The following is an 18,352-nucleotide window of genomic DNA, read 5'->3' on the forward strand; positions in this document are numbered from 1 at the left end:
ATAATTACATGTTTTTATTAAGTGTTAAGAAGGAAACCAAGAAGGGCCCATAATGGAAAAGTACTGGGAACCTTCTCAGACATGGCATGCAGTGCATGCAATGACCTCAGAGAGACTCAGTCAAACCTGAATCCTGTCCCTTGCTGGTCTTGTCATTCCTGAAGTCAAGTGCAATTTTTCACTGCACTTGACTCCAGTATGTGAGACAGACAGGGAGGTGGTGTTTCAAGTGGGAGAGCACATACTTTTCCTCAGTGAAACCCTGGGTCTAATTCCTAGCGCTACTAACAAAGATGGGAAAAATCAGGGCTGGAGAGATAGTCCAATCAGCAAGGCTCTTGCCTTGCATGCAACCAACCATGGTTCAATCTCTGGCCCTCCCATATGGTCCCCTGCATGTAGAGACAGAATTAAGTCCTGAGCATGCAGTCAAGTGTAGCCCTCAAACAAATATAGTAAAGTAAGTAAGTAAAGGCCCTCCCGTTGATCATCTATTTGCTCCAGCGGGCCCAGTAACGTCTCCATTGGAGACTTTGTTGCTACTGTGTCTGGCATATCGAATACTCTCGGTAGCTTGCCAGGCTCTCCGAGAGGGGCGGAGGACTCGAACTCGGGTCGGCCATGTTGGCTGCGTGCAAGGCAAACGCCCTACCCGCTGTGCTATACACACATATGTGTGGATTTATGTATATATATATACATGTATGTGTATATATGCATATGCATGTTTATGATCATGATTAAGCATGTTATACTTATATAAGCATGTTATACTTATATAAACACATGTATGACATATATATGAATTCACTCTAAATAATTATTGACAAAAATACTTTTTTTCAGTGCCAAGAATTAAACTTAGGCCTTCCCACATGTAAGGCAAATTTACACAGAGCCATGTTCCCAGACACTCATTATTGAAGAAAGTGATAAAAGCTACCATTTTTTTTTTGACAAGGACTTTTACTTTTTTTTTTTTTTCTTTTTTTGGGTCACACCCAGCAATGAACAGGAATTACTCCTGGTTCATACACTCAGGAATCATTCCTGGCAGTGCTCGGGGGACCATATGGGATGCTGGGAATCGAACCCGGGTTGGCTGTGTGCAAGGCAAACACTCTACCCGTTGTGCTATTGCTCCAGCCCCAAGGACTTTTACTTTTTATTAAATAAAAATATGAAATAAAAGCCACTATCTTCTGGGCTTTTTTACTATGTGCCAGGCTCTGTGCTAAGAATTTCGCATTAATACATGAATGTAATGTTCCAGTTATAGATAAAGTAGCACAAGCTTAATAAAACAGTTAAGAAATGCGCCCAGGGTCAGAAAGCTAGTACAGAAGGTGAAGCATTCACTTTCTGTGTGACCAGCCCTGTCAGATCCTCTACACCATATATTGTCCCCTGAGTACTGCCAGGAACACAGCACTCCTGAACACAGAGCCAGAAGCAGTCTCTAAGCACCAGTGGGTGGCCCCCTCCCTTCCATAAGAGAGGAACTTACCTAAGGACACATAGGAAATATCAGCATCAAGAATTGTATTGGGGGGCTGGAGCGATAGCACAGCGGGTAGGGCGTTTGCCTTGCACGCGGCCGACCAGGGTTCGATTCCCAGCTTCCCATATGGTCCCCTGAGCACCGCCAGGGGTAATTCCTGAGTGCATGAGTCAAGAGTAATCCCTGGGCATCACCGGGTGTGACCCAAAAAAGCACTGTAGCACTGTCCTCCCGTTGTTCATTGATTTGCTCGAGTGGGCACCAGTAACGTCTCACAACAAATTGTGAGACTTCTTGGTACTGTGTTTGGCATATCGAATACGTGATGGGTAGCTTGCCAGGCTTTGCCGTGCGGGCGAGATACTCTCGGTAGCTTGAAGGGCTCTCCGAGAGGGATGGAGAAATAGAACCTGGGTCGGAAAAAGCAAAAATATAATATATATATATATATATATATATATTATTTGTTTGGGGACCACACTTGACAGGGCTCAAGTGTTTCTCTTGGCTCAGTGTTACTCATAGTAGTACTCAGGGGCCATAAAGGGCCAGGGATCAACCTGAGCACTGCCAGGTATGGTTCTAAAAACAACCAAAAAAGAACCAACCCGATATACTAAGGTTCTATCTGACAAATGAAGAATGAATGTAAAAATAATTCCCATGAATTTACTGAAGGTTACACCTATTTTCAAATCTGAGGTATTAACTATTACAGCACCAGTGTGTTTTGATGGTCTGAGAGGATTTCTCACAAACCCCTTTTAGACCTCAACCCTTATTTATGTGGGACTTCAGATGCATGTGAATTTTTTTTTTCTTTTTGGGTCACACCTGGCGATGCACAGGGGTTACTCCTGGCTCTGCACTCAGGAATCACCCCTGGCGGTGCTCAGGGGACCATATGGGATGCTGGGAATCGAACCCGGGTCAGCCGCGTGCAAGGCAAACGCCCTACCCGCTGTGCTATTGCTCCAGCCCCCATGCATGTGAATTTTTATTTGGATATGTGTGATAAGTAGGAAGGAGAGAACAGAGGAAGTGGGAAGAAAAAGCCTCCCCCCTCCCCCATAGGGCTGGGGATTGAATCAGGACCTCACATATACAAGGCATGTGTGCGCTGCCACTGAGCGATAAACTTAGCACCAGGATTTTTCTGTCCACACTACCCGGCTGTTATCAGGAGCTACTCCCAGCTCTGTGCTTGGGGGCTGGCCCAGGCTGGGCTCTGGTGACCGTGTGGTATGACCTCACACTCACATACACAATGCCCGTGTTCAGCTGACTGAGCTATCGCTCCAGTCCAGAACGTGCACTTTTCATCTTTACTGTTTTACCCACTGAAGGCAAAATATGAAGGCTATAGATAGGACGGTCAGCTTTAATCTCTAGTGACATGAGAGCACCTAAGAGCAAAACACACATTTCCTCATTTGTAAAATCAGTGGCATTCACTGCAAGAAAAGTCAACTCTCTCCCAGCTTGGAGACTTCATTATTGTAGAACTTTAATAGAAAAAGCAGGATTAGAGGTTAGCTGGAATTAATCAACAATAGAAACAACAGTAGGAGCTGTTCTGCTGTTGAGTCACAGGTGGCAGATGGACAAGGGGAAGGAAAAACCCGGCAATTACTTTCTCTTTTTTTGTTTTTCTTTTTTGATTTTTAGGTCACGCATAGCAGCGCTCGGGGATCACGCCTGATCACACTAGGGGAACCATAGGAGGTGCCAGGCAGTGAGACAGGGGTCAGTGTCGCATACCAGGTACATGCCTTCTCCCCTGTACTACCACTCCGGACTGCTCACATGACAGTTTTCAGATTCTTTATTCTGTTTCACAGTGATGCCCAGAAGTCGTTGGAGGATACTCTCAGCTCTGTCTGGGTATCACTCCTCGTGGTGCCTAGAAGAACATGTAGTGTCACGGATTGAACCCAGGACTCCCACATGCAAATCATGTGCTCAGGCCACAGAACTGTCTCTATAATCTGCAGATTCTGTATAATGGCCAAATATATGCTAAAATATATTTATGAATTATATTTTAGTATATATATAATATATAATGGACTGCACTATCCTCCTGTTGTTCAAGATTTGCTCGAGCGAGCCCAGTAACGTCTCCATCGTGAGACTTGTTACTGTGTTTGACATATCAAATACGTCAAGGGGAGCTTGCCAGGCTTTGCCGTGTGGGTGAGATACTCTCAGTAGCTTGCCGGGCTTTCCAAGAGGGGCAGAGGAATCGAACCCGGCTCGGTCAGGCTGGCTGTGCGCAAGGCAAATGCCCTACTGCTGTGCTATTCCTCTGCCCCATAATATATAAAATATTATACATATTAAATGTAATACATAATATATATAATATAGCTGAAGTCCTCCAGGACCCAGCCACAGCCATGCTGAGACCACTCTCCACATGCCAGGACAAGCCTCACGCATGAAGGAACCAGCAGAGGAACTCAGGTGTGCGGGACCCAGGGCTGAGATCTCCAAGCCTGCTTGGGTCAGGACTGGGCCTCCTCCACCCAGATCCCCCATCTTCCAGTATGTAGGTGTTACACCCACCAACTGCCCCTGGCGCCGTGTAATCCCATCAACGGCCAAGACCCAGAGACTATAAAACCTAGCTCCCAGAAGCGCACGGCCGCGAAGACCTCTTATTGTCTAGTTCTTGCTCTCAGAGAACCCGGCAGGCTACTGAGAGTATCTTGCCTGCATATATGCTTGACTGGAAACACCTGTAAAGGTGATTAGAGGCTGCCCCAAAAGCCTCCATCCCTCTCGGAGAGCCCAGCAAGCTACCAAGAGTATCCGCCTGCACAGCAGGGCCTGGCAAGCTACCCATGGCGTACTCGATATACCAAAAACATTAACAATGATGGTCCTCATTCCCCTGACCCTGAAAGAGCCCCCAATATGCCATGGGGCTACACTAGCACATGACAGGGACGAATGGAGATGTTACTGGCACCCGCTCGAGCAAATCAATGAACAACGGGTGATAGTGATAGTGATATTCTAAAAAGGGAGAAATTGATATCATAGTAGTCCCCTGCTTTTGAGAACTGGTTTCCCCTTTGAATTGATGACTGGGTGATGTAATTCCCATAATAATCATGATAAAAGAAAAAGTTGTGTTGTAAAAAAAGTCTACAAAAAAGTTCTTTTTGCAGATAATAAGCAGACAATCGCAAAACAGATGGAAACTAGAAAAACAGAGAAGATGACACAGTGACAATTGAAAAGTTACTAAAATAGCAACAACAAAGGATACAGAATATTTCATCTCATCTTAGAAAGTACTAGGATACAGCAGGATAGGAGTTAAGGGTGATTGTTATTTGCTGTCCTTGATATCTTTCTTTTTTTATTTGGGGCCACACCCCACAGGGCTTGAGGGGATCAAACCGTGGTCCCAGAATATCAAGTCAGCCACAGGAAAGGCAAGCACCTTATATACTGTGTATCTCTCGCACAACCCTGCTTGGACTATTTTATTTTATTTATTTATTTGCTTTTTGGGTCACACCCGGCGATGCTCAGGGGTTGCTCCTTGCTCATGCACTCAGGAATTACTCCTGGCGGTGCTCGGGGGACCATATGGGATGCTGGGAATCGAACCCGGGTCGGCCATGTTGGCTGCGTGCAAGGCAAATGCCCTACCCGCTGTGCTATCGCTCCAGCCCCTGCTTGGACTTTTAATCAGTGGCTGAATAAATAGCAGTACTCCTACAGAAATAAATAAATAAATAAATAAATAAATCCTCATTTAAAAAAAAACCTGTTTTGGGGACGAAAGAAATAGTAAAGCCGGAAAAGTGCTTACCTTGAACGCAACCAACTCAGATTCAATCCCAGCCACCACATGTGGTTTCTGTGGCTTGCCAGGAGTGATCCTTGAGCACATAGACAGGAGTAAGCCCTGAGCACCCCCAAGTGCTGCCCTCCCCCCCAAAAAACAAACAAAAAAGCTGCCTGGAGCTCGAGAGATAATCGGACTAAACACAAGCTACATACACAGGAGGCCCAACCCCAGATGCCCATAGCTGTCCTGGGAACACTGTCAGGGACAATTCAAGCACAGAACTGAAGCACTGGAGATGTGGCCCCCAAACCCACCAAACAAAAGCTTGTTTTCCTGAATAGTTTTTTTCTAATATTACAGTGATTTGAAACATGGATTTGTCAAGTTTCTGAAAAGAGCTGATGGAGAAATTAATAAATAAGTCTCTTCGGTGAGAACAGAGCTCAAAACAAGATCGTTGGAATTTTACCTAATAAAGAAACTCCATTCTCCGTAAGATTTAAGTCAACTAGAATGTTCAAATAACAAAACTGAAATAACAAACAGCGATTAAAACCTCTTGACTGGTAACTAGGTGCCAGGTTCTGCGTTCAGTATTTTATTCTAGTATTTTTAATCTTCGCCACAATGCTTTGGAGTAGATTTTACTTCTTGTTATCTGTGCTTGATAAACATGAAAACTGAAGCCTTGAAGGTGATATCACTTGCCAGACATCCCTTTGCTTGCTGTGACAGTCAGCAGGGATTCAAGCTGGGACTGGCTAACGGCAGCCGAGCCTCACTCTTAAAACACTCTACATTTGGGGGCTGGAGCGATAGCTCAGCGGGTAGGGTGTTTGCCTTGCACGCCGCTGACCCGGGTTCGATTCCCAGCATCCCATCTGGTCCTCTGAGCACCGCCAGGTGTAATTCCTAAGTGCATGAGCCAGGAGTAACCCCTGTGCGTTGACGGGTGTGACCCAAAAAGCCAAAAAAAAAAAAACAAAAAAAACCCCAAAGAAACAAAAAAAAAACTACATCAGACACCTGGGTATAAAAAGAAAAAGGGAAAACCCCAAAAAACTCCAACTGACTGTTCCAACTAAGTGCAGAAAAACCACTCAGCACACTTTTTCAAATGCTAATTTTAGCCAATTAATATCTTGCTGATCTAATTTGCATAGCAGCCTTGCGGGGTTCTTATTGTCATTTTCTTTTTATAGAAATAACTGAAGTTTATAGAGACCAAATAAGTTGCCCAAAGTCACACATTCAGCGAGTAAGTGGATGTAAGACACGGAGCTGGGGACAGAGAGACAGCACAGGGTATGAGGCACTTGTCTTAAACGAGGGTTTGAGCCCAAGCATCGCAGATGGTCCCCAGAGTACTGCCACAGTCATCCCTGAGCACAGAGTCAGGAGTAAGCCCTGAGCACTGCCTGGTGAGGTCCAAAGCACCCCTCACCCCCCCCCCCCCCCAAAAAAAAAGACATGGACTCATGTATCTGTCTCTAAAGCCCCAGTCCTTGTTATTGCCATGTCTGGGGGTGGCAGATCTGATGTGCTCGTGTACTCTTAGCTGCAGTGCTCATCAGAGGGCCAACTTTGGGTTGTGGTACTCAGACACAACTGGCGGTGCGAATTCCAGAGCCAGCAGGCTTGCTTCCGATGCTGCCAGGGTCCGGGATTCCAACAGTAGTGCCACCGAGATGACACTCAGCCTTGCGAGGGGTACGGGCAAAGAAAGCTTCCGGGACCTAATTCTCGGCCTCACACCTGCAAGGCAGGTAGGTGCTCTGCCGCTCAGCCACATCTCTGGCCTTGTGCAAGGCAAGCGCCCTACTCGCGCTGGACCATCCCTCCAGCCCCCACCCCCCACCCCATCATTTAGGCACGTGGGATCTGCTGTGCCGTCTGGGGTGGGTGGGGGGGAATGGGTTGGGTCTGGACACAGGGTCTGGACTAAACGCTTCTGCAAATCACAGTTACTTCCGTCTTAGCAGGACACAGTGACGAAAGCCGACCCCCGCGCGGCGCAGCCACGTGGGGCTTGGGACCTCCCCCCGGCGCTCCCTTCCGCCGCCCGAGGTCGGAAGAAAGTGACCTCCACGCGGGGGCGTGTCCGGGGCGGGCCCGGGCCACCTCGTGCTCGGTGGGCTGGAGCGGGCGAGCCCCAGCCACCGGCAGGTGTCCGAGCGCGTGGCGCGCGGGAGGGTCGCCCGCGTCCACCCCCTCTCGGCCCTGAACCCCGCGCGCCGCGCACTCCGCCCCAGCCCCAGTTCCTCCGCCCGGGGTGCGCCCCGAGCCGCGCGGGCTTCCCCGGGAGTCGCGCTTCCGTCCGGCCCCGCCCGCGTCCGGCGGATCACAGTGATCTCAGCCCGGAGCGGCCGCGTGGTGTCCGTCGGTCCTGAGTTCCTTCCTGATCGGATCCTCAGAGCCCCTCTCCCGTCTAGGCCGGCTCCTTAGTGAGAGCACCCAGCAAGAGAACTCCGGTTGCCTTGCGATCAGTCAAAGCACATATACATTTGCAGTTATTGCTCAGGTACTTTTTGGTTTCTTTTAGAAATACTTGGTTTTTTTTAGGCTCCTCCCGACAGGACACTTGGAGCCGGGAAGGTGTCCCCTGATGGTACTCGATCAGAGGACCGTTTGGTATCGGCCACTGCAGCAAGGGAACTGGAGCTTTGCTAAAAGCATGGTCTTAACCCTTTGAGTTTTTTGCTTCTGTCCCCTTACCTGCCCTTTTAAAAAAAAAAAAGTATAAGGTAGGTATAAAGTGTTGATTTCTTTTTATTTATTTATTTATTTGAGGCACTTCCGGCGGTGTTCAGGAATTAACTCCTGGTACTGCACTCAGGAATGACTCCTGATGGGCTCTGAGTACCATCTAGAGTGCCTGGGATCAAGCCTGGGTTGACCGCTTGCAAGGCAAGTGCCTGACTAGCTATACTCTCTCCGGCACAGTTGATTTCATTCTTTTTCTTTTTTCTTTTATTTATTTATTTTTTATTAGTGAGACATCATGAGGTACAATTGCAGACTTACAAATTTTTGTGCTTGGGTTTCAGTTATACAATGATCAAGTACCCATCCCTCCACCAGCGCCCATTTCCCACCACCACAGGTCCCAGCATCCCTCCCACCCCCCATCTTCCCCATCCCACCCTGCCTCTGTGGCAGGGCATTCCCTTTTGTTCTCTCTCTCTCTTATTGGGTGTTGTGGTCTGCAAAAGAGGCAATAGGTGACGATCATGTTTGGTCTATAGTCCCCTTTCAGCAATTTCATTTTTTTTTCAATTCTCTGACCCCTCCCTGCCAAATGTTTATTTATTTTTTTAAATGTACAATCACAGGGTCCTTGCCTGTATTCTGGGTTAGCTTTTGGAGTCATTGTTCAATTTTCCTCTCTTCTCCAGGCCTAATAATAAAAATTGAGCTATCATTCATTTATCCTGAATCACTTTAGATTATATATATGTCTGTCTGTCTGTCTATCTATCTACATATACGTATACACACACACAGTTTTGTTCTGGAGTCACTCCCAGCAGTGTTCAGGGATTACTCCAGGCTCTGAGCTCTGGGGTGTCTACAGCCATACCACCTTGAACACGCCCAATCGCGTCTGAGCTCTGGGATGTCTCCTGGCAGGGCTCAGGGTACAGATGTAGTGCCAGAAATCTGGTTGGCTCCATGCAAGACAATCACCCTACCCACTATACCCATATATTTTTAAATCTATATTTAAATGTTGAATTAAATATAGTTTTTTATCCTTTAAGTCATAAGGTTGAAAACTTTTTCTTTTTCCTCACTCTTGGAGCTGTGCTCAGGGATCACATTGGGTACAGGAATCTAAAAGCCACATGCCAGGCAAGTGTCTGTACTCTCTCCAAGTCTGAGTTATCGTTTTTATTGGCTTCTTTAGAAACATTTCTGGCCCCGTATTAAAGAATCGCTCAGTGTCTAACAGTGCTGAGCACATACACATCAGAAACTTTATGTTTTTGTTTTGGGGCAGAGCCAACAGTGTTCAGGACTTACTCTTGGCTCTGTGCTCTGGGATGACCCCTGGCAGAGTTGGGGACCATATGGGGATCAAATGGGATCGAACCCAGGTCAGCTGTGTGCAAGGAAAGCACTTTACCCCATTGTACTATCTCTGTGACCCCAAAAAATTATTAAAGAGGGATGGGTGTTGGATTACTGGATGACTGAACCTAATCATGAACAGCTTTGTAAGGGTCTATCTCACAGTGATTCAATAAAAAAGGGCTGGAGCGATAGCACAGCGGTAGGGCGTTTGCCTTGCACGCAGCCAACGTATACACACACACATTTTTGTTCTGGAGTCACTCCCAGCAGGAGGAACCCGAGTTCGATTCCTCCGCCCCTCTCGGGGAGCCCGGCAAGCTACCGAGAGTATCTCGCCCACATGGCAGAGCCTGGCAAGCTCCCCGTGACATATTCGATATGCCAAACACAGTAATAAAAAAGTAAACTTAAAAAATGTTTAAATAAATGTAAATATATATATATTTAATTATTAAAGAATGCTGGGGCCAGAGAGACAGTATAGTGGGTAAAGTGTTTCCTTTGCATGTGACTCACCCAGGTTTGATCCCCATCACATATGGACCCCTGAACACTGTCAGGAGTGATTCCTGAGTGCAAAGCCAGGAGTAACCCTGAGCATCTTACAAACAAACAAACAAACAAACAAGCAAAGGTCCTGGGGCTCGAGAGCTACTACACTGTTTATAGTACTGATAGTTAAGGCCTTTGCTTTTCACTTTTCACTCAGACATCCCCCGCACCACATACGATCCTCCAAACAGTGATGGAGTGATCCCTAAGCACTGCTAATGTGGCCCAAACCTTACCCCCATCTGCCCCCCACCCCTCAACACACACACACACCTAATACAGGCCCCGAAAGCTGTGATAATACAAAAAGTAAGGCATTTGCCTGGCATGTGCTGCCTGGAAGGTTGATTTAAACCCAAAATGGCATTTCGTCCCCAGAGCACTTCCATGAGTGGCTTTTGAGTGCAGACCTAGGTATAGCCCCTGAACATTGGCAATATCCCAAATGCAGCCCCCTCCAAAAATAAAAAATCCATATTTTCAAATAGTATAATGCCATTGAAATTACGTATGTGTTCCCATTATAACAATTTTAGGAGAGGGAGCCCAATGGGGCTGACTTGTAGGCTTTGCATACAAGAAACCTGGTTAGGTCGCTGAATCCTGGTTCTACCTGAGAACCAGCTGGGAATAGGCCCTCCCGCAGTGGGTGTAGCACACACAAAAGCTACACAAGTTTGCAAGGTCACATTTTATAACTTTCGCGGGGGGCGGTCTGTGGAGGGGAGAAACACTACATTGACTGTGTGTTCCAACAGTGCTGGGGACCATGAGGGCTGATGGTCACTGTCACTGTCCTCCTGCTGTTCATCGATTTTCTCGAGCGGGCCCAGTAACGTCTCCATTGTGAGACTTTGTTGTTACTGTGTTTGGCATATCGAATACATCACAGGTAGCTTGCCAGACTCTGCCGTGCGGGCGAGATACTCTCAGTAGTTTGCCCAGCTCTCGAAGAGGGGAGGAGAAATCGAACTCGGGTTGGCGATGTTGGCTGCATGGAAGGCAAACGCCCTACCCACTGTGCTATCGCTCCAGCCCTAGGGCTGATGATGGTGGGAGAATGGAAATAAGGGCAGGGCATTCAAGGCATGCTTTTTAGCCCTTGAAGCTAAAAAAGCAAGCCTGTAAGCCCTTTGAGTTTACTGGCACATACACTTACCGGTTGTACTATTGCTCTGGCCCCAGCTATGACTCTAGTTAGGTTCCATGTAAAACTTTAACATAGTCAGCTTTTCATCTTTAATTACCTTTAAGATTTTTTGGGTCCTAGTGATACTACTGTGGGGAGGGCGTTTGCCTTGCACGTAACCGACCTGGGTTCGATTCCCAACGTTTTACATGGTCTTCAAGTACTGTCAGGGGTAATTCCCGAGTGCAGAGCCAGGGGTAAGCAAGCCCTGAGCATCACTAGATCTGTTCCAAAAAGAAAAACCAAACACACACAAGGAAGGAAGGAAGGAAAGAAGGGAGGGAGGGAGGGAGGGAGGGAGGGAGGGAGGAAGGGTTTTAGGGCCAGAGAGATAGTACAGAAGTTAAGGCACTTGCATGCAGCTGGTCCCAGTTCAAACACACACAAGGAAGGAAGGAAGGAAGGAAAGAAGGAAGGGAGGGAGGGAGGGAGGGAGGGAGGGAGGAAGGGTTTTAGGGCCAGAGAGATAGTACAGAAGTTAAGGCACTTGCATGCAGCTGGTCCCAGTTCAATCCCAGGCATTACATCTTGTCCCGAGCCCAACAGGAGTGGTCTCTGAGCACAGAGCCAGGAGTAACCCCTGCAGGAGCACAGCTGGACATGGTCTGAACACAAAAAAAGTTTTTCAGTCTTTATTTTTCAAATTTATTCTTGCCCTTTCTTTTTGCTGTTGTTGTTGCAGTGTGAGAGTGACTTACACTTGTTCTGACTTGGGGTCCCAAAATGGCAGTGCTGAGCCGGAATGCAGAGACTCCCACCTATGGCACGGGCCCCCGTAGTTCCATTCTTAAAAAGCTGCCATTGCATGGAGCAGGAGAGACAGCACAATGGAAGGACGCTTGCCTCATGCACAGCTGACCCAAGTGTGATTCCTGGCATCCCACATGGCCCTCCAAGCCTACCAGAGTAACCCCTGAGGGCAGAGCTACATGACATGGAACTCTTGAGCCCACAGGTGTGGCCCCAAAACAAAACACATAACCAAAAAAAAAAAAACAACCCTGCATTCCTGTTAAAGTATTTATATGCTCCTGGTATTCTCGTCAGTAGTAGCCCTGTAGCACTGTCCTCCCGTCCTTCATGGATTTGCTCGAGCGGGCCCAGTAACGTCTCCATTGTGAGACTTGTTGTTACTGTGTTTGGCATATCCTGTATGTTATGGGTAGCTTGCCAGTCTCTGCCCTTTCAGTAGTATATACAGCTAAATGTTTGAGACATACACTGCTATGGAAGGCATGAACTTAGTGAATCTAGTTGAGCACTTGACTCTTGATTTGAAATACACTGTGCAGTGGCTGTTACTGTGATATAGACCTATAACCGATCATGGGAATCTGTTTCCAAAGAGAGTAGTCATTAGTGAATTTATGGAAGGAAATAAATGAGTGCCGAGACATTTGCATTGTTCTGCTGCTACTGATTGAGTTTCACTGGGAGTGCTTTCCCTTTCTCGTTCGAAATAGGGACTAGCTTAGCAAGATACTTTTTCTGCACACATATATGATTGGTAAGGGCATGAGAAAAATGCAGTGTGAAAAAAAAAACAGTATGTTAAAGGAAATAAACTTCTAAAAAAAGATCAATTAGAGGTAATTCTAGGGAATCTTTATACAGCCTAGTTTCTTTGGGGCAAACTTACAAATTTAAAATGGGAATGCTAAAAAAATAGGAAGAACCGATTTTTTTAGAAGCTTATATCTACACAGACTGGTAACGCAAGGATATAGGAAGATCACACCAGAAGATTTTGTTAAAAAAAAAAAAAAGCAGGCACTGTTTAGAGTACTAGGAATTTAGTACTGGAACTATATCCTATGATGAAACAAATTAAGTAGCATACAAGTCTTCCTTTAGGTGCTTCTCGGTTATTTTATATATATATTAGGTTTCTTTCCTCTTCCAGTTTGTGAGCGCTTTTCTGAAATGAAGCATTCCTCAGCACAAAGAAAGCTCTTTTTTTTTTTTTAAGCAGAGGACACAGAGTTGAGTTTTAAACATGTTAATAGATCAGCAGAAATTTAGATTGTAATGTTGTATACACTTGGAGGAAGAGGCAGGGATCTTAATCATGAGCTCATTAAAAATAAAGGTTCTATGCCAGGGAGATGGCTCAGCTTCTTGGAATAAGAGTGGAGTCCTGACCCCTGGCACAGCCTGATGCCCTAGCACCACCTGAAGGAATTCCTACTTCAAACCACCCCAGGAGAAAGAAGCACGGAAGCAACACGAGCTGTGGGCTCCCCAGGAAAATCTTTTCCTTTTTGGGGGGTGGGGGCGGTGCTTTTTGGTTTGTGGGGGACACACTCGGCGGCGCTCAGGGATCAAACTCCGGGTAGGCTTTGGTCCAGGGGAATCGAACCCGGAATGACCGCGTGGAAGAGAAGCGCCCTCCGCGCTGAAATTAATTCTGCAGCCCCCCAGGGAAGAATTCAGAAGTCACTGGTGCGAAAGCAGAGATTTGTTCAAGAGTCCAGGGTCAGGCAGGGCGAGGAAACTGGGTGGATACTTGGCTGATGCCGGAGATCTTAGTCTCTGCATGAGATCATGTGTCGGAAAGACTGAATTCGCGAAGATTCTTTTTACATTTCTCATGCTTGCAGTGAAAATGAGCGTGCATGGGGAGGGGAAAAAAAAATTTTTTTTTTTAATGAGCGTGCGGGCGGGGGTGGGGGGTGGTGGCTAAGTTTCACCAAGACGCACACACAACACACACACACACACACACGGACACGCACACACACACTGGAGCCAAACTGGAGGGTCGAAGTCTCTTCTTAAACGGAAAAGCAGGACGTCGGGAGCGGCACCGAGAAACGAGCAAGAGCTAGGGAACTTCCGACGACAGCAGAGCAGCTGGGCTCGGCCCGGGACACGCCGAAAGGTCCGCCGGAGCCCAATCGCCGGACACCGGCTGGGTGGCTCCCGGGGTGGGGGTCAGCGCCCGCCCCGGCCCTCGTCCTCCCCCCTCCCGCCCCGGACTCCTCCGCAGCCGGGGAGGGGCGCGGCGGCGAGGCCAGCTCGGGGCGGGGACGCGCGAGTGTTCCGGGGCTGGGGTCCGAGTAGGGTGGGGTGTGGGGGGGGTGGGAAAGGCCAGGGGATGCCGAGACCCCCATTTTGCTCCCAGCCTTCGCTGGGAAGGGGGAGAAGGAAAATTGCAAAAGCGCCGGACGACCCAGCCTCGCCGCCGGCTTCTCCTCCCTGCCCCCCACCCCGGGCCGGGAGCCCAGAGTAATTCATACAAAAGGAGGAGGAGGAGGAGGAGGAGGAGGAGGAGGAGGACTCGCCCGGGCCCTGGGGGAATCTCAGGGAGCGTCGTCAAACTCCTTCTCCACCTAGAAGCAAAGAATCGCTCCCCCCTACCCCCCCCCCCGCCTCTCCCGCCTCCCTCCGCCACCGCAAGGCGAAAGCTCTGCGGCGTCGACGGGAGCGAGCATGCGCGGAGGCCGGCGCGCGCGCGCGTGTGTGTGCGTCCGCGGGCCGGAGGCGCACCAGGCGGACGGTCCCCGGGAGGAGGGTGGGGGAGGGGCCGGCGAGGGGCGCCGGGCGGAGGGCTGGCAGGCAGGCAAGCAGGCCGGCCGGCGCGCGCGCGCGCGGGGGACCCTGGGAAAAGCGGTGTCGTGTGCTGGCTCCGCCCCTTTCCCCCGAGGGTGGGGGGAGGACCGTATATAAGAGCCGGAGTCGCCCTCAACGTTCTTTTTCGCAACGGGTTTGCCGCCAGAACACAGGTGAGAGGCCGGGCGTGGGGAGCGGGAGCGGGCGCGGGAGGGGGAGGGGGCTTGTCCGCGGGCCGGGCCGCGCCGTGCCGCGCCGCTTCCTCCGGGGGCGGCCGCGACCCCTCCTCGCGTGCGCTTGGTTCTCCCGCCGCGGATTCCCCCCTCCCCGGAACGGGACGGTGGGTGGGCGGCCGCGAAAGAGTTCGAGGCCTGGCGCGGGTCTTGGGGCGGCCCCGGCGCCTCGTGCTCGAGTAGCGGCTGGGCCCGGCCGTGGCCTTCGCCGCCGCGGCCGCCGCGTGCCAACTTGGGCCGCCGCCTGGCGCTTCCCCCGCGGGCCTTGCGAGTTGACGGGGGGTAAGGAAAAAAAAAAAAGAAAGCAGGGCGAGGTGCGAGGGGGGTGCTCGGCCGGTTTCGGGGCGCCGGAGCCCGACGGGTTCCGTGGGGGTGGGGTGGGGAGTTGGGAGGGAGAGGCCGGGGCGCGACGGCCTTCCGGGGAGTGGCGAGGGGCGCGCGCGCGCGGGGCGGCGGCGGCGGAGGAGCACATGTCCGGCGAGGCGGGCCCCGGGCGCCCCCCGGCGGAGGTGGACGGCGGGAGGGGCGGGCTGGCGAGCGGGCGTCCGTCCGTCCGTCCGTCCATCCGGCCGGCACCAGTTGCGTGCGCGGAAAGATGGCCGCTCGGGCCGGGCGCTCAAAATGGAGGACGCGGCGGGCCGGGGCAGCGGGGCCGGGTGAGTCACCGGCACAAAGGGGGGAAAGGCCTGCACCCCGCCGCTGGGTGGTTTTTTTTTTTTCCTCCCCGGGGGGGGGGCCTCGCTTTTTAGGGTGGAGGTGGGGAGGAACCCGCCTCCCCCTCGCCTTGGGCAGGCCGGGTGGGGGAGGGGAGGGGACCGGGGCGCCCCGCGCTGCCCGGTGGGTGGAGACTCGCGGGAGTCTCGGGGCCAAGCTGGGCGCCGGCCCGCCTTGCCTTGGAACTTGTGTCCCCCCCACCCCTTTCTGGGTCTTTCGGGGCCTTTGGGAAGTTTGGGGCTCGCCCCTCCGGCCTCCCTCCTCCCTGCTCAACCTCCCCCCCCCATGTCTCCCCGTCTTTGAAGGTGTCGTGAAAAACCCCAGCCTACGCGCCCGCCGCCATGGGAAAGGAAAAGACTCACATCAACATCGTCGTCATCGGGCACGTCGACTCGGGCAAGTCCACCACCACGGGCCACCTGATCTACAAATGCGGCGGCATCGACAAGCGGACGATCGAGAAGTTCGAGAAGGAGGCCGCCGAGGTAAGGGAAAACTTGGGCAGCTTGGGGGTGGGGGGGTCCCACCGAGCAGCCAGGGGACTTGGGGAGGGGGTCTTGAGCCTGGTGCATGCCACGCTAGGCGTGCCGGGTCAGCTGAGCTGGGTGGCTGGGGGGAGGGCAGCCCCTGGCCTGGGTGGGGCGGCGGGACCCGCGTTCCTGCCCCCTGGCGAGGCCCCGAGGTTCCCAGCGGCAGGGAGCGGCGCTCTAAGGATGACGTCCTTCCCCCCGGCAGATGGGCAAGGGCTCCTTCAAGTACGCCTGGGTCCTGGACAAGCTGAAGGCCGAGCGTGAGCGTGGCATCACCATCGACATCTCCCTGTGGAAGTTCGAGACCAGCAAGTACTACGTGACCATCATCGATGCTCCGGGACACAGAGACTTCATCAAGAACATGATCACGGGCACTTCTCAGGTGGGCGGCAGGCGCTGGGCTTACTCTCCCTGGGCGAGGGTGTCTACTTAAAAGACTGGTCTAACGAGGCCTTTTTTTTTTCTTTTTTCCTCCGGAAAGGCTGACTGCGCTGTCCTGATTGTTGCTGCTGGTGTGGGCGAGTTTGAGGCTGGCATCTCCAAGAACGGGCAGACCCGCGAGCATGCCCTTCTGGCTTACACGCTGGGTGTGAAACAGCTCATTGTTGGCGTGAACAAGATGGATTCCACGGAGCCACCCTACAGCCAGAAGAGATACGAGGAAATCGTGAAGGAAGTCAGCACCTACATTAAGAAGATTGGCTACAACCCTGACACAGTAGCATTCGTGCCAATTTCTGGCTGGAACGGGGACAACATGCTGGAGCCAAGTGCTAATGTAAGTGTCTGGGGTGCTCGAGGAGAGTATCCTATTGACAAGTATAATGAAATCCTAATCGAGAGACTTCCGTTTTAGATGCCCTGGTTCAAGGGTTGGAAAGTCACCCGCAAGGATGGCAGTGCCAGTGGCACCACCCTGCTTGAAGCTCTGGACTGCATCCTGCCTCCCACTCGTCCAACTGACAAGCCCCTGCGTCTGCCCCTCCAGGACGTTTACAAGATTGGAGGTAGGTTGCGCGCCCGGAGAAGGCGACTTGAATGGGGGGTCATGTTGGCTTCCTCATTGGTCACGTTAATTCTGTCTTGCAAATATTCTAGGTATTGGTACTGTCCCTGTGGGCCGAGTCGAGACTGGTGTTCTCAAGCCTGGCATGGTGGTCACATTTGCTCCAGTCAACGTTACAACTGAAGTGAAGTCTGTGGAAATGCACCATGAAGCTCTCAGCGAGGCTCTTCCTGGGGACAACGTGGGCTTCAACGTCAAGAACGTGTCTGTTAAAGATGTTCGTCGTGGCAATGTGGCCGGTGACAGCAAAAATGATCCTCCAATGGAAGCTGCAGGCTTCACAGCTCAGGTAAGGATTCTACCATTTTTTGCAAGCACTTTTTGCTACTTGATCAGACCTTTGAGGCTCAGTAACTACTTTGTCCTCTTGCAGGTGATTATCCTGAACCACCCCGGTCAGATCAGTGCTGGTTATGCGCCTGTGCTGGATTGCCACACCGCCCACATTGCTTGCAAGTTTGCTGAGCTGAAAGAGAAGATTGACCGTCGTTCTGGGAAAAAGCTGGAAGATGGCCCCAAGTTCTTGAAATCTGGTGACGCTGCCATCGTTGATATGGTGCCTGGCAAGCCCATGTGTGTCGAGAGCTTCTCTGACTACCCTCCTCTGGGTAAGAATGCCTAACTTGGTCAGATTACCTCACAGTCAGAAAGAAAACCAGCATGTGTGCATGCCAAGTGTTTCTAATGCCACTATGCATTTCGTTGCCACAGGTCGTTTTGCTGTTCGTGATATGAGGCAGACTGTTGCTGTGGGTGTCATCAAGGCAGTGGACAAGAAGGCAGCTGGAGCTGGCAAGGTCACCAAGTCTGCCCAGAAGGCTCAGAAGGCTAAATGAATATTATCCCCAGTACCTGCCACCCCAGTCTTAATCAGTGGTGGAAGAACGGTCTCAGAACTGTTTGTCTCAATTGGCCATTTAAGTTTAATAGTAAAAGACTGGTTAATGATAACAATGCATCGTAAAACCTTCCGAAGGAAAGGAAAATGTTTTGTGGACCATTTGTTTTTTTGTGTGTGTGGCAGTTTAAGTTATTAGTTTTTAAAATCAGTACTTTTTAATGGAAACAACTTGACCAAATACCTGTCACAGAATTTTGAGACCCATTAAAAACAAAAGTTTAATGAGAAA

At 50.6% G+C, this 18,352-nt stretch overlaps 1 protein-coding gene across 1 annotated transcript; it reads left to right on the forward strand.

The window, feature by feature from the left end:
* The first annotated feature begins 14,814 nt into the window (after nt 1-14,814).
* On the forward strand, nt 14,815-18,352 carry EEF1A1 (eukaryotic translation elongation factor 1 alpha 1). The gene is made up of 8 exons (XM_056109506.1): nt 14,815-14,849; nt 15,929-16,108; nt 16,359-16,538; nt 16,638-16,934; nt 17,013-17,163; nt 17,255-17,511; nt 17,596-17,830; nt 17,934-18,352. Exons 2-8 carry the CDS (start codon nt 15,965-15,967, stop codon nt 18,056-18,058), a joined length of 1,389 nt encoding a protein of 462 aa, XP_055965481.1. The 5' UTR covers nt 14,815-14,849; nt 15,929-15,964; the 3' UTR covers nt 18,059-18,352.

This window comes from Sorex fumeus, unplaced genomic scaffold, assembly GCF_029834395.1.
Source record: "Sorex fumeus unplaced genomic scaffold, SorFum_2.1 ptg000008l, whole genome shotgun sequence".
NCBI lineage: Eukaryota > Metazoa > Chordata > Mammalia > Eulipotyphla > Soricidae > Sorex > Sorex fumeus.